At 38.3% G+C, this 14,324-nt stretch overlaps 1 protein-coding gene across 1 annotated transcript in view; it reads left to right on the top strand.

The window, feature by feature from the left end:
* Nucleotides 1-10,519, top strand: part of LOC126457580 (protein takeout-like) — an 87,971-nt gene extending 77,452 nt beyond the window's left edge. Inside the window, exon 6 of the mRNA XM_050094007.1 lies at nucleotides 9,245-10,519. Within this exon, the coding sequence (XP_049949964.1) occupies nucleotides 9,245-9,399 (155 nt within the window). The 3' untranslated portion in view covers nucleotides 9,400-10,519. The remainder of the gene's footprint in view (nucleotides 1-9,244) is intronic.
* The last annotated feature ends 3,805 nt before the right edge of the window (nucleotides 10,520-14,324 follow it).

Below are 14,324 nucleotides of genomic sequence, written 5' to 3'. Positions count from 1 at the left end.
AATAAAAATACATCATAAAAATCATTTGATGCTTATTACAGCAGTATTAGAAAATACTTAGCAAAATCATAGTTATAGTTCATTTTTGTCAATTGATCATATTTCATAATGATATTGTACATGTCATGTTGCCCATTTTATACAGAACAAATTCCTTATAAATTTGTCACTTATACGCAATAATAATTTTCATATAATGTTAACAGATAATATAGTAACTTTCAGTGACAGTATATGCTAATACGATGCATTAATTTACATAACACTATGGGATACAAAAGGAAAAGTTTAGTTGTTGTTTTTGCTATATGGCTGAAAATAGCAAAATACATTTATATAAACTGAAATTGGTTTTTAGGTAATTTATTTTTATCTGTACTGCAGAAAATTTAGGTATTTATGTGTAGACAAAACTCATTTAAATGACATTTGCACAAAATACGCTTGCTCTATATGTTTTCTGTATTTTCAACACTGAACTTTCAGTAACTTTGTTTCCACATGAAAAAGGAACTGATTTACACCATTTCCACCTATATTTACATTTCTCTTATTGACCTGCCTGGAAGTACTGCTTCACGTTGTACCAATGTCCAGAGATGAGATGTTCCTTCAGTTTTCCTTTGAGGGTGCTCAGTTCCTTTGTACTCTCCATGCTAAGTGGTAGTTTGTTATAAAATTAGCTTCCTGAGTTTGTAGAGTCAATATCAGTCATTTTCTACCTTTTGCTGCATATATGTTATTATTTTAAATTCTCTGTATGTGTTTCTGCAGGATTCCCATGATGTTTATTTTGCCATGCATCTGATGGCTTTCTTTTGAAATTTTAATATTCTCTAAATGTACATACCTGCTGCTCCACCCCATAGTGGTATACTATACAATATGTGTGAGAAGATAAATCTGTAGTACACTTGTAGCAAGGTTTTTGTGTGCACTGGATAGCACATTTTTTATTAACAATATATTTGAACTTATTTTTGAAAATATCTTATCAATGTGTTTTTCCCATATCAGAAATTTATGCGTTTCTATTTCCAAAAACCTGTTACTGTCTACTTTGTTTAAGTCTACATCCCCAATACTAAGAATACAGCCCTCTGAGCTATTAGTTCTGTTTGTTTCTAATTTTCTACACATTGTTTGCTTCCTGCTGATCGGTAAATTATTTTATTTAAAATAACCGTCTCCATTTGCCTGCTCTCTCAAGCTCGCTTTTCCAAATCCTTTGTTATGTCACTACATAGAAGGAATGTTGTGTCATCGGTATGCCTTTTCATTTACTGCAGTGGACATATCATTTTTAGACAAGACTACTTAATATTTTACCTGCAGAGTATGAGAGTGGAGATTTTTCTCTGTATATGTGGATTTGTGTTTTATTTCAGCACATTTGTCTGTTTTCAATGAATGGTTTTATAACATTCACAGCTTTTCCTCTTGTGCCAGAGCAGTCCAGTATCTCTAGAAAATTTTATGACGACACAAAGAAAAGCTTTTCAGAGGTCTAGGTACACAGTAAATACTTTCTTCTGATGATCCAGGGCCTCAGTGATGTGTGTTATGAAGTTTGCCACTGCAGTTTTAGTGGATCTCTCCTTTCTAAACCCATGTTGTGCTCCATTTAGGATGTTTTGTTTTCCTATGAAGTTTGTAATTCTATCTTTAGTCACTTCTTTTACTGAGAGTGAACAGTTGTGATTGTTATGGGACTATAGTTTCCTGGACCTCTTTCTACCCCAGCTTTAAATAGTTGCACTACCTGCTCCTTTTTAAACATTTTGGGAACACTTCTACCTTCATTATTGAATTTATCAGGAATGTAAGAGCCTTTGCAAGGAAACTAGCACAGTGTCTATAGTTTAGTGGACCTTCTTTTTCCACACCATTAACTAATGGCACCACCTTGCTAATTTTTAATCATTTTCTGAACACTTCTTCCTTCATTACTAAATTTATCAGGAATGTCAGAGGCTTTGCAAAATAGCTAGCATAGTATTTCAACAATTTTTGCTTATGTGCCATCCAGACCCTCTGGATTTTTATTTTTTAGAACTCCAGTTATTTTGAAACTTCCAGTTAATCAGTAAGGTGTAGGTATAAACTCTCAGCCACCCTTTTGAGACTTTCCATCTCTTTGCTTCTGTTATGTTTTGTTTCAGAAGTGTCTCCACTATAGCAATATAATGGTGATTGAAAACATTACACAGTTGTTGTGAGCCTTTAACTTTGCCCCAATCTCTTTTCAGTTTTATATTTGTATTTTTTAAGACATGTGAATCTTTTCTGTTCTCATTTATTTAATTTCCAAGCTATTTTAGAGAAGCTAGAAGAATTCTCCATTTTGAGCTCTTTGTGACTACCCATTGCTTCTCTTATTATCCTAGTTTATGCTTTCTTCTTGCATCTGTAAGCCACATGACTGTCATGCCTTTTATCTTGCTAGTTATTATCTCTGATGTACCATTTTTTTGTTTGGTTTAATCCAAGCATTTCTGTATATTTTAGAACAAGCTACATCTATGTGGTGTTTTTGCTGTTTTCTGTGTATACATCATTCCACTTTTCAGATTTTGGCAAAAAGTTTAATTTGTCTAAATTTAGTCACTATGTTGTCCTCACTGTTTATGTCCTTTTTCAGTTCAGTTGTGTGTCCAAAATGGTCTGTAATAATGGTATTCACAACCTGAATCTCTGGGTGTATTTGAGAGAATATGGACTTTAATGTACTTGATATTTCTGTATATCTTATTGGAGTTTTTACATGAAACTGGAGATTGAATGTCCTCATAATATTATGAAAACTTCTTGTGTAGCCACTGTCTTTCAGCAAAGCTATATTTGAGTAACCTACTATTACTACAGAAATAAATGTATTTCTTCATGACTTTGTGTAGGAGCACATCAACTTCTAATAAAAATCTTTCAAAACTTGAGATAGATGATCAATATATGCCTATTAAAAGATATTTTACCCCTGTGAACTTCATTTGTACTACTGCTGCTCCTAAGTAAAAATCTGCGCAATTTGAGATCTTTTGTGGAGTTCAGTCCCCTAATTTGCTGTCTACATATCTTGCTACTCCCCCACTTTTATCATCAGTTTTGCAATAATATGCTACAGTTTTGCATCCAATTAGACTGAAAACCTATAATTCAGTCTCCTTTAAACCACACTCTGTCATTCTGAATATGTTGGGTACTTCAGCAGCTAATTAAACTTCTAATTCTTAGTCCAAGAAAATATATTACCAAGAATTTGTAACAAACTGAAATAACACAACGAAAGCCACGTGGAGAACTATAAATAATACTGTGGGATTAAAATCCAAGAATGAGTCATTAATATTTATTAATCATTTAGAAGCTGAAATAGCCAATCCTAAGCCTATATCACAGGTTTTAAACCTTCATTTAACTAACATTGGTGACAAATTGTCTTAGTCAACAGAGCTGCAGTGTCAGAATGCTTGGAAGTAGCAGGGATGGTAAAATCAGTGTTCCTCCCTCTAGTAAAATCAGGAAAATTATAAAACAGATATCAAATTCACACAATACTCACTTTGATGTTGTATCTGACAATGTGTTGAAACAAATGTGTCCTGTTATATCTTCTCCATTGAGTGCATTATTAACTGTTCAATCAGGCTACGTCTTAATGGTCCCAAGCAGCAAAAATTGTTCCATTGTTTAAAATTGATAAAAATAATTATAGGTATACATCTGTCTCACCAAATCTCTCAAAGACCATTGAAAAAACAATATATGATCAGGTTTTAATTTTTTTAACTGCCTAGTCAGTCAACAACAGTTTGGCTACAGTAGAGGAACGTCTGTTATGGTGCCTTACACTCATTGTTAAATGAAATATGTACTCCACTTAGTGCTGGATCTCACCAAGGCATTTTATCTCATAGGCCATGATTTACTACTACTACTAAAAATGCTCAGTTTTGGGATAAGGGTCACATACAATGACTGAAAACAAAGAGTAGTAATTACACCACAAAATGGGGAAACTGTACAGTCCAGCAAACAAATGTCACAGGGATCAATACTCAGTCCACTTACCTCTATAGTTTTTGCTAATCACCTGCAAGCTACATTAACAATGGGTTTCTTATAATCTTTGGTGGTGACACAAATGTCCTCTCTAATTACTTGCTAGAAGAACTAAGAAAAATGATTGATAACACCAGCCACAGGGCAATAAGTTTCCTTAATATCAAGAAAGTGTTACTGAACAAAGCAAAGGTTGCATGCATAAATTTTACTTCTTTGCGGCAATAACCACGTCAAATTGATTGTATAGTCATTGACAGTACCGTCATCAACTAAGAAAAGTAAAAAAAAAAATTAAGTATGTGGACAGATGACACCTTACAATACCTTACACACAAATAAAGACTTTCAATCAGATGAAGTAGCTTTCGCTACAGTTTGTTTCCTGAACCAAGTCTGTGATAATAAATGCTCAAAATAATGTGATTTCATTGGTGTAGTCACTCATGTCATAAGGTATCCGTTTCTGGGGTGTGAATTACAGATATATATCCCTCATGCAGAAAAGTAAGTATGAAAAAATGGAGGAATATTCATTACCCTCTAATACCAACAACCTATTACATGAACCAAATGTCTTACCAGTATCATGTATGTATATCCTTGAAAATGTCAGTTTCATTCATCAAAGTGAACCAACACCAAACTCACTACTCAAATAATATTTTTACAGTGGAAAAGCATTTGCATAAACCCCATGGTAGTGTCAGACATGTAGATGTATTCATGTACAGTAAGTTATTTCACAATCTATGTGTAAACTAGGATGGATTTAGAGACAGTCTGAGAAAAACACTCAAGAAACATTACTTATATGTAGTAAAAGATTGAATGGAACCCATATTAGTATAATCAAATTGGAAAAGTTTGTAACTCATTATAGTTTCAATGCTGCAGTTTGTTAGTAAGTAGTAAATGCTTATTTCCATACTTGAAATAACTATTTTTCTATTTTGTATAATTTGACATCAAAGGATGAATTATGCAGTTTTTAGTTATTCACATACACAGCTGTTTTTAGCTGTCCATGTATGTAATATAGTTTTTTTTTACATTCTGCATTAGCAGGGGAAAATACAAAAACCCATTTGTGGGGCAAACAAATCCACAAACAGGTGTGTCAGTAGGAAGTACATATCACAGAGCTTTCACACATTTCTTCAACCCAGGACTGTAGTGCCATTAGCTCACAAATCTTTCACATTGAATCATAGAGATTGTGTTACTTTCATTTGTCTTGTATTCTGCTCAGCTAATACAGCCCTTCTTATTTTTCTTCAATCTAAAACTGAATTCTTGTTCCCAGGGATCACCTTTCAGTAACTTATTTTTTCTAAGATAACCCTTCTCAGAATCCCATAGAAACTAATATAAAATGTAGTTTTAGAAGACAGCTAATGGTATCTCTCCTACACAACAGCAAACTTTCCAGTAAAGTTGTCAACGGGTTAGTTCACTATGAGTAACCTCGTTCACCTTCACCTCACCCAAGCAATCATCTACTGAAACACTGTCCTTTCTCTTTCTTATCGCTTACAGGCACTGTCACTGTCTATTCAACCCAATATCCTCTGATTACTGCAGTTGACAAAAATTAATATATTTGCTTGTTGTTGTTGTTGTAGTCTTCAGTCCTGAGACTGGTTTGATGCAGCTCTCCATGCGACTCTATCCTGTGCAAGCTTCTTCATCTCCCAGTACCTACTGCAACGTACATCCTTCTGAATCTGCTTAGTGTATTCATCTCTTGGTCTCCATCTACGATTTTTATCCTCCATGCTATCCTCCAATACTAAATTGGTGATCCCTTGATGCCTCAGAACATGTCCTACCAACCGATCCCTTCCTCTGGTCACATTGTGCCACAAACTTATCTTCACCCCAATCCTATTCAATACTTCCTCATTAGTTATGTGATCTACCCATCTAATCTTCAGCATTCTTCTGTAGCACCACATTTCGAAAGCTTCTATTCTCTTCTTGTCCAAACTATTTATCGTCCATGTTTCACTTCCGTACATGGCTACACTCCATACAAATACTTTCAGAAATGACTTCCTGACACTTAAATCTATACTCGATGTTAACAAATTTCTCTTCTTCATAAACGCTTTCCTTGCCATTGCCAGTCTACATTTTATATCCTCTCTACTTCGACTATCATCAGTTATTTTGCTCCCCAAATAGCAAAACTCCTTTACTATTTTAAGTGTCTCATTTCCTAATCTAATTCCCTCAGCATCACCCGATTTAATTCGACTACATTCCATTATCCTCGTTTTGCTTCTGTTGATGTTCATCTTATATCCTCCTTTCAAGACACTGTCCATTCCATTCAACTGCTCTTCCAAGTCCTTTGCTGTCTCTGACAGAATTACAATGTCATCGGCGAACCTCAAAGTTTTTATTTCTTCTCCATGGATTTTAATACCTACTCCGAATTTTTCTTTTGTTTCCTTCACTGCTTGCTCAATATAAGATTGAATAACATCGGGGAGAGGCTAAAACCCTGTCTTACTCCCTTCCAAACCACTGCTTCCCTTTCATGTCCCTCGACTCTTATAACTGCCATCTGGTTTGTGTACAAATTGTAAATAGCCTCTCGCTCCCTGTATTTTACCCCTGCCACCTTTAGAATTTGAAAGAGAGTATTACAGTCAACATTGTCAAAAGCTTTCTCTAAGTCTACAAATGCCAGAAACGTAGATTTGCCTTTCCTTAATCTTTCTTCTAAGATAAGTTGTAAGGTCAGTATTGCCTCACGTGTTCCAGTATTTCTACGGAATTCAAACTGATCTTCCCCTAGGTCGACTTCTATTAGTTTTTCCATTCGTCTGTAAAGAATTCATATTAGTATTTTGCAACTGTGGCTTATTAAACTGATTGTTCGGTAATTTTCACATCTGTCAACACCTGCTTTCTTTGGGATTGGAATTATTATATTCTTCTTGAAGTCTGAGAGTATTTCGCCTGTTTCATACATCTTGCTCGCCAGATGGTAGAGTTTTGTCAGGACTGGCTCTCCCAAGGCTGTCAGTAGTTCCAATGGCATGTTGTCTACTCCGGGGCCTTGTTTCGACTCAGGTCTTTCAGTGCTCTGTCAAACTCTTCACGCAGTATCGTATCTCCCATTTCATCTTCATCTACATCCTCTTCCAATTCCATAATATTGTCCTCAAGTACATCGCCCTTGTATAGACCCTCTATATACTCCTTCCATCTTTCTGCTTTCCCTTCTTTGCTTAGAACTGGGTTTCCATCTGAGCTCTTGATATTCATACAAGTGGTTCTCTTATCTCCAAAGGTCTCTTTAATTTTCCTGTAGGCAGTATCTATCTTACCCCTAGTGAGATAAGCCTCTACATGCTTACATTTGTCCTCTAGCCATCCGTGCTTAGCCATTTTGCACTTCCTGTCGATCTCATTTTTGAGACGTTTGTATTCCTTTTTGCCTGCTTCATTTACTGCATTTTTATATTTTCTCCTTTCATCAATTAAATTCATTATTTCTTCTGTTACCCAAGGATTTCTATTAGCCCTCGTCTTTTTACCTACTTGATCCTCTGCTGCCTTCACTACTTCATCCCTCAAAGCTACCCATTCTTCTTCTACTGTATTTCTTTCCCCCATTCCTGTCAATTGTTCCCTTGTGCTGTCTCTGAAACTCTGTACAACCTGTGGTTTAGTCTGTTTAACCAGACCCCATCTCCTTAAATTCCCACCTTTTTGCAGTTTCTTCAGTTTTAATCTACAGGTCATAACCAATAGATTGTGGTAAGAGTCAACATCTGCCCCTGGAAATGTCTTACAATTTAAAACCTGGTTCCTAAATCTCTGTCTTACCATTATATAATCTATCTGATACCTTTAGTATCTCCAGGGTTTTTCCATGTATACAACCTTCTTTCATGATTCTTAGACCAAGTGTTAGCTATGATTAAGTTGTGCTCTGTGCAAAATTCTACCAGGCGGTCTCCTCTTTCATTTCTTAGCCCCAATCCATATTCACCGACTACGTTTCCTTCTCTCCCTTTTCCTACACTCGAATTCCAGTCACCCATGACTATCAAATTTTCGTCTCCCTTCACTATCTGAATAATTTCTTTTATTTCATCATACATTTCTTCAATTTCTTCGTCATCTGCAGAGCTAGTTGGCATATAAACTTGTACTACTGTAGTAGGTGTGGGCTTCGTGTCTATCTTGGCCACAATAATGCGTTCACTATGCTGTTTGTAGTAGCTTACCCGCATTCCTATTTTCCTATTCACTATTAAACCTACTCCTGCATTACCCCTATTTGATTTTGTGTTTATAACTGTGTAGTCACCTGACCAGAAGTCTTGTTCCTCCTGTCACCGAACTTCACTAATTCCCACTATATCTAACTTTAACCTATCCATTTCCCTTTTTAAATTTTCTAACCTACCTGCCCGATTAAGGGATCTGACATTCCACGCTCCGATCAGTAGAATGCCAGTTTTCTTTCTCCTGATAACGACATCCTCTTGAGTAGTCCCCGCCTGGAGATCCGAATGGGGGACTATTTTACCTCCGGAATATTTTACCCAAGAGGACGCCATCATCATTTAATCATACAGTAAAGCTGCATGCCGTCGGCAAAAATTATGGCCGTAGTTTCCCCTTGCTTTCAGCCGTTCGCAGTACCAACACGGCAATGCCGTTTTGGTTATTGTTACAAGGCCAGATCAGTCAATCATCCAGACTGTTGCCCCTGCAACTACTGAAAAAGCTGCTGCCCCTCTTCGGGAACCACACGTTTGTCTGGCCTCTCAACAGATACCCCTCCGTTGTGGTTATACCTACGGTACAGCTATCTGTATCGTTGAGGCACGCAAGCCTCCCCACCAACGGCAAGGTCCATGGTTCATGGGGGGGAATATATTTGCTTGTGATCTGTATTTTTTTAAATTGTTTTTCTTCCTTCTCTTATAATTATTACCGCACTACAGTAATTATTTCTTAACATCAACTGTTCAAGGAGTGACACATATATGTAATTTGACTAAAGAATTTAGAGATTAAGCTTCGAAAATATATATGGTTCCTGATTCAAGAGCGCCCCAAAATAAAAATTGAATAAGTAAACAAGTAAACAGATGGATGAATTATTTGACAGAAACCAAGAGAGTTTTACTGACGCAAAGCCATTCTGTTTCAGACAAAGCGGCACTGGCATTTGCCAATGAATTTTGGCCAGTGCTGTACACCGAACTGCTGCCATTTGCCAATGAGGGCTGGGACAAAGTGATGAGGAACGAGGCGAACAAAGTGCTGGCGAGGATACCTTTCAACCTGCTCTTCCCAGACGAGTAGGCCAGGGCACCCTCCACTGCAACAACATGCTCCAACCTCGCGCCCGTCCACCTACTGCCAACGTGGTCTCTCTCTCTCTCTCTCTTTCTCTCTCTCTCTCTCTCTCTCTCTCCCCTCTCTCTCTCCATCTCCATTCTCACCTCGATCAAGCCCCACTTTCCCCTTTCGTCGAACATTGTCACTACAAATGTACTGCCGATCCCAATATTCCGAGCAGTGCAAATTACAGAAACAACTGACGCCCTACAAAAATGTAGCGACTGAGGTTTCATTGAAATGCCTAGAAACATTTTAACTATTTGTACCTACACTTACAATAAGTAATCATACCTGTAAAGGTGACTGAGTGCAGGAGACGTTCATCGTTCCATATGGTTACTGAACAACAGTACTGGCTCTTACAAACTGGAAAATAACAGATTTGGACGATCGTCAGTTCGCACCACTCTCAAATATTTTAATCATATGATGACATTCTATTATTATACAACTTCAGATATATCTACAATAGGATAGAGGGATATGTGAGTCCACGTATAGAGACTGAAGTGGGTATTTCATTACTGCCCCATTCTAATTTATCGTGTAAATAAGAATGTAAATTTGTACAGCTTTTTTTTTAAGCTAGAGAAGAATCACCTTAAGATACTAACGTGCAGAAGTTAGTAAAGCGCTAAAAGTTACACAGGGTGATGTCTGTTAAGACTTATAGTATTTCATAATTGGTTATGCATATGTTAGTCGATCAATGCTTCCTCACACATTGAAGAAAAGGTGAATGAAAAGAATATTATAAATTTCGGAAATTTCCCTTGCGCTTGTGTCCTTCGGGTACCTTACTTAAATTTTTTGTAAACGGAGAAATCCGAGACATTGTGAGCAATATGCGTTCAGAGGCTTATGACTAACCAAACTCACAATTCCGCACGTAATCACGGTGCTTTGCTAAAGCAGTTCTTCCTTTCAAAAAATACATTTTTTGCATGATGTCTAAAAATGTAAATTAGAAATTGCTATAGTATATAGTTGATACAAATGTATATAAATATGTTTTATATATGTGATATGAAACCCATGTGTATTTATAACTTAATTAATAAAGGAACATTTCCTTGCCTCAGTATGTGTTATGAAATGTGGTACAAAAAGGAACATTCCAAAAACATTGCCTATTTTATACAAAAAGACTAAGGTCAGAGAATGTTCTCAAGAAATCGCTAAACTCCAAACAGTATTCATATCGTTAGACAATCTTGACACAGATCTCTTTCTTTATGCACTTATTTATAATTGTTCTTGCCAAGAAGACAACATAAAAACTTCATCAATAAAACCACATCAGTCAAACCTGAACTGATATGAAAAAGGATAGAGGTAGCAGATACCAATTACTATTTTCTGTATATATTATGAACACATGATGATTTCAATTTTGATACTGATCTGAAACAGTTGTTTAAGAGACAACAGCTCAGCTGAAGTACAGAGCACTAATTTTGAAACATAATCAGCAAAAAAGCAATACTGAATAATATCAGATGAATGAATGGTACATTCCTAAGATGATACAATTATTTTCATCAAAGAAATCAAGTAACTCGTTGTAATGGACCTTTTACAGCAATGCAGGAAGACACAGGAGAAATAATAGAATTGGGAAAAAAATGAACTGTACTTGGTAAATCAGTATTGGACCCATCCCAGAAATTTATAAAAGTTCCTTTTCCTTCTTTCACGGACGAGACCTCCTAGCTGTGGGCTCTATTTAGGGATACTCAGCAATGACAATGATTGAATCGTTAGCCACAGACTGTTTTCAGAATGATCCACGAACATCAAATATGCAGTGAATGCAAGGCTGAAAACAACTGGTACACTTACGTAATTTGTTGTGTCAGGCGCGTCCAGGCGGTCAATAGAAATCATAAGTAGCGAACTGAGAACATAGCAGTACCTAACGAATATTGTTTTTCTATAAATTTTGAATTAGTGCAGATTGATATTCATACCAGTGATCAAATACATGGAAATTGCTTTAAAAATGAACACAATCAGTCACAGCTGAATTTTTTTTTTTTTTTTTAACCAGTTTCGGTCAGTATTTGACTACCTTCAGAGCATCAAACCATGTTTGTAGACGGTGGTGGTGAATGAAGCAGACGTTGTAACTACACGAACCTCTGCTGTTGCAGTTAATGTTCGTGGTAAGAGGGTCCGAAGGTGGTCAAAAACTGACCGAAACCGGTTGTCAGAAAGCGTATTTTTTTTCGGTCGAGTCTGTTTGTGCCCATTTCTAAAGTACTTTTTATCAGACCACTTTTCTCCACTATAAATGTTCTCAAAAATTACTGATATGGAAACTGATATTAATTGCTGCTTCTCAGAAGAAAATTGGATGACGATTAATGGACTTATTATTACCTGAGACTACATGGACAAAAAGGCATTATAAATTTCTAAAACAGGCAATAAAAGGCAATGCAGAGAAACTAAGTTATTCCCATTATTTACAAGATTGCATTACTTAGACGATGTTGTGTTATATTTTAAAGTAACCTGAAGTTTTAAACAAAATGCTTATTGCACTTATCAGAAAATTGAAAATATTTCTAGGAAGCCTATGTATTACAGTGCCTTATAGCTTTATTGGTTGCGCATGTGAACCAAAAGCTTTTTAAATATTCTGGCGTAATATAGAGTCTCCTGTCAGATAACATACACTCCTGGAAATTGAAATAAGAACACCGTGAATTCATTGTCCCAGGAAGGGGAAACTTTATTGACACATTCCTGGGGTCAGATACATCACATGATCACACTGACAGAACCACAGGCACATAGACACAGGCAACAGAGCATGCACAATGTCGGCACTAGTACAGTGTATATCCAACTTTCGCAGCAATGCAGGCTGCTATTCTCCCATGGAGACGATCGTAGAGATGCTGGATGTAGTCCTGTAGAACGGCTTGCCATGCCATTTCCATCTGGCGCCTCAGTTGGACCAGCGTTCGTGTTGGACGTGCAGATCGCGTGAGACGACGCTTCATCCAGTCCCAAACATGCTCAATGGGGGACAGATCCGGAGATCTTGCTGGCCAGGGTAGTTGACTTACACCTTCTAGAGCACGTTGGGTGGCACGGGATACATGCGGACGTGCATTGTCCTGTTAGAACAGCAAGTTCCCTTGCCGGTCTAGGAATGGTAGAACGATGGGTTCGATGACGGTTTGGATGTACCGTGCACTATTCAGTGTCCCCTCGACGATCACCAGTGGTGTACGGCCAGTGTAGAAGATCGCTCCCCACACCATGATGCCGGGTGTTGGCCCTGTGTGCCTCGGTCGTATGCAGTCCTGATTGTGGCGCTCACCTGCATGGCGCCAAACACGCATACGACCATCATTGGCACCAAGGCAGAAGCGACTCTCATCGCTGAAGACGACACGTCTCCATTCGTCCCTCCATTCACGCCTGTCGCGACACCACTGGAGGCGGGCTGCACGATGTTGGGGCGTGAGCGGAAGACGGCCTAACGGTGTGCGGGACCGTATCCCAGCTTCATGGAGACGGTTGCGAATGGTCCTCGCCGATACCCCAGGAGCAACAGTGTCCCTAATTTGCTGGGAAGTGGCGGTGCGGTCCCCTACGGCACTGCGTAGGATCCTACGGTCTTGGCGTGCATCCGTGCGTCGCTGCGGTCCGGTCCCAGGTCGACGGCCACGTGCACCTTCCGCCGACCACTGGCGACAACATCGATGTACTGTGGAGACCTCACGCCCCACGTGTTGAGCAATTCGGCGGTACGTCCACCCGGCCTCCCGCATGCCCACTATACGCCCTCGCTCAAAGTCCGTCAACTGCACATACGGTTCACGTCCACGCTGTCGCGGCATGCTACCAGTGTTAAAGACTGCGATGGAGCTCCGTATGCCACGGCAAACTGGCTGACACTGACGGCGGCGGTGCACAAATGCTGCGCAGCTAGCGCCATTCGACGGCCAACACCGCGGTTCCTGGTGTGTCCGCTGTCCCGTGCGTGTGATCATTGCTTGTACAGCCCTCTCGCAGTGTCCGGAGCAAGTATGGTGGGTCTGACACACCGGTGTCAATGTGTTCTTTTTTCCATTTCCAGGAGTGTATTTTTCACCTGATAAAATAACGTCTCCACGTCTACAAAAGTAATGGAGTAACTTTAAAACACTGAACTATTGTAGAGTCTATTTCTGCTGCAACAGAATTGTCATTTCGTAGAATATTCGTAAAGTTTCTAAATTTGTCTTGACCAGCAGTTTTCAAATATACAGTTTTACACTTTTTCCAAAGTACAAGTGATGAACCCCATTTCCCTGGCATACTCTCCAAGCTTTACTCTGCATCATCAACAATTTTCACTGACTTCATCAAAGGCTGCCCTGTTTCTTAATGCTGGCAGACCAAATACGGCCACAATGAAAGTTAGGTCGGTTCCCACTTCGGAAGATTCGAGAAGTTTATTTGTTGCTACAGTTAAAGATGCTTCAACCGCCGCAGCGGTTACCACATTCGTCATACTCGGGAAAATTAATGTGTAGTAAACTGCTGAAATTCCTGTTCGCCGTCCTGTTATGATAGGGGAAGAGGTATGTCTGGTGTAATGCCTTTAATTTTTTGAATCTTTGACGGGGCAGCCAAAAAGATCTTCTTAGCACTAAAAATGAATTTGTCGACATCCGGAAACAAGCTTAGTATCTCCTCTGACACCACGTAAATAACGCTTTTTAAAGTTGTCTCAAACTTTTTCGTACTTGGTGTAGTGTCTGATATGAAAAGTAATACTTGTTGTATTGCATTTCTTCAGGTCACATTACCCATAATGAATTGGTAAATAACTGTGCGTTAATTTAATTGTAAACTTTTTTCAGTCTCTATGTTGTATACAGGAA

The sequence above is a fragment of the Schistocerca serialis genome, chromosome 2 (assembly GCF_023864345.2).
Source record: "Schistocerca serialis cubense isolate TAMUIC-IGC-003099 chromosome 2, iqSchSeri2.2, whole genome shotgun sequence".
NCBI classification, from domain to species: Eukaryota; Metazoa; Arthropoda; class Insecta; order Orthoptera; family Acrididae; genus Schistocerca; species Schistocerca serialis.
The sequence above is the reverse complement of the archived record's forward strand: the minus strand, read 5'-3'. Positions and strand labels throughout refer to the sequence as shown.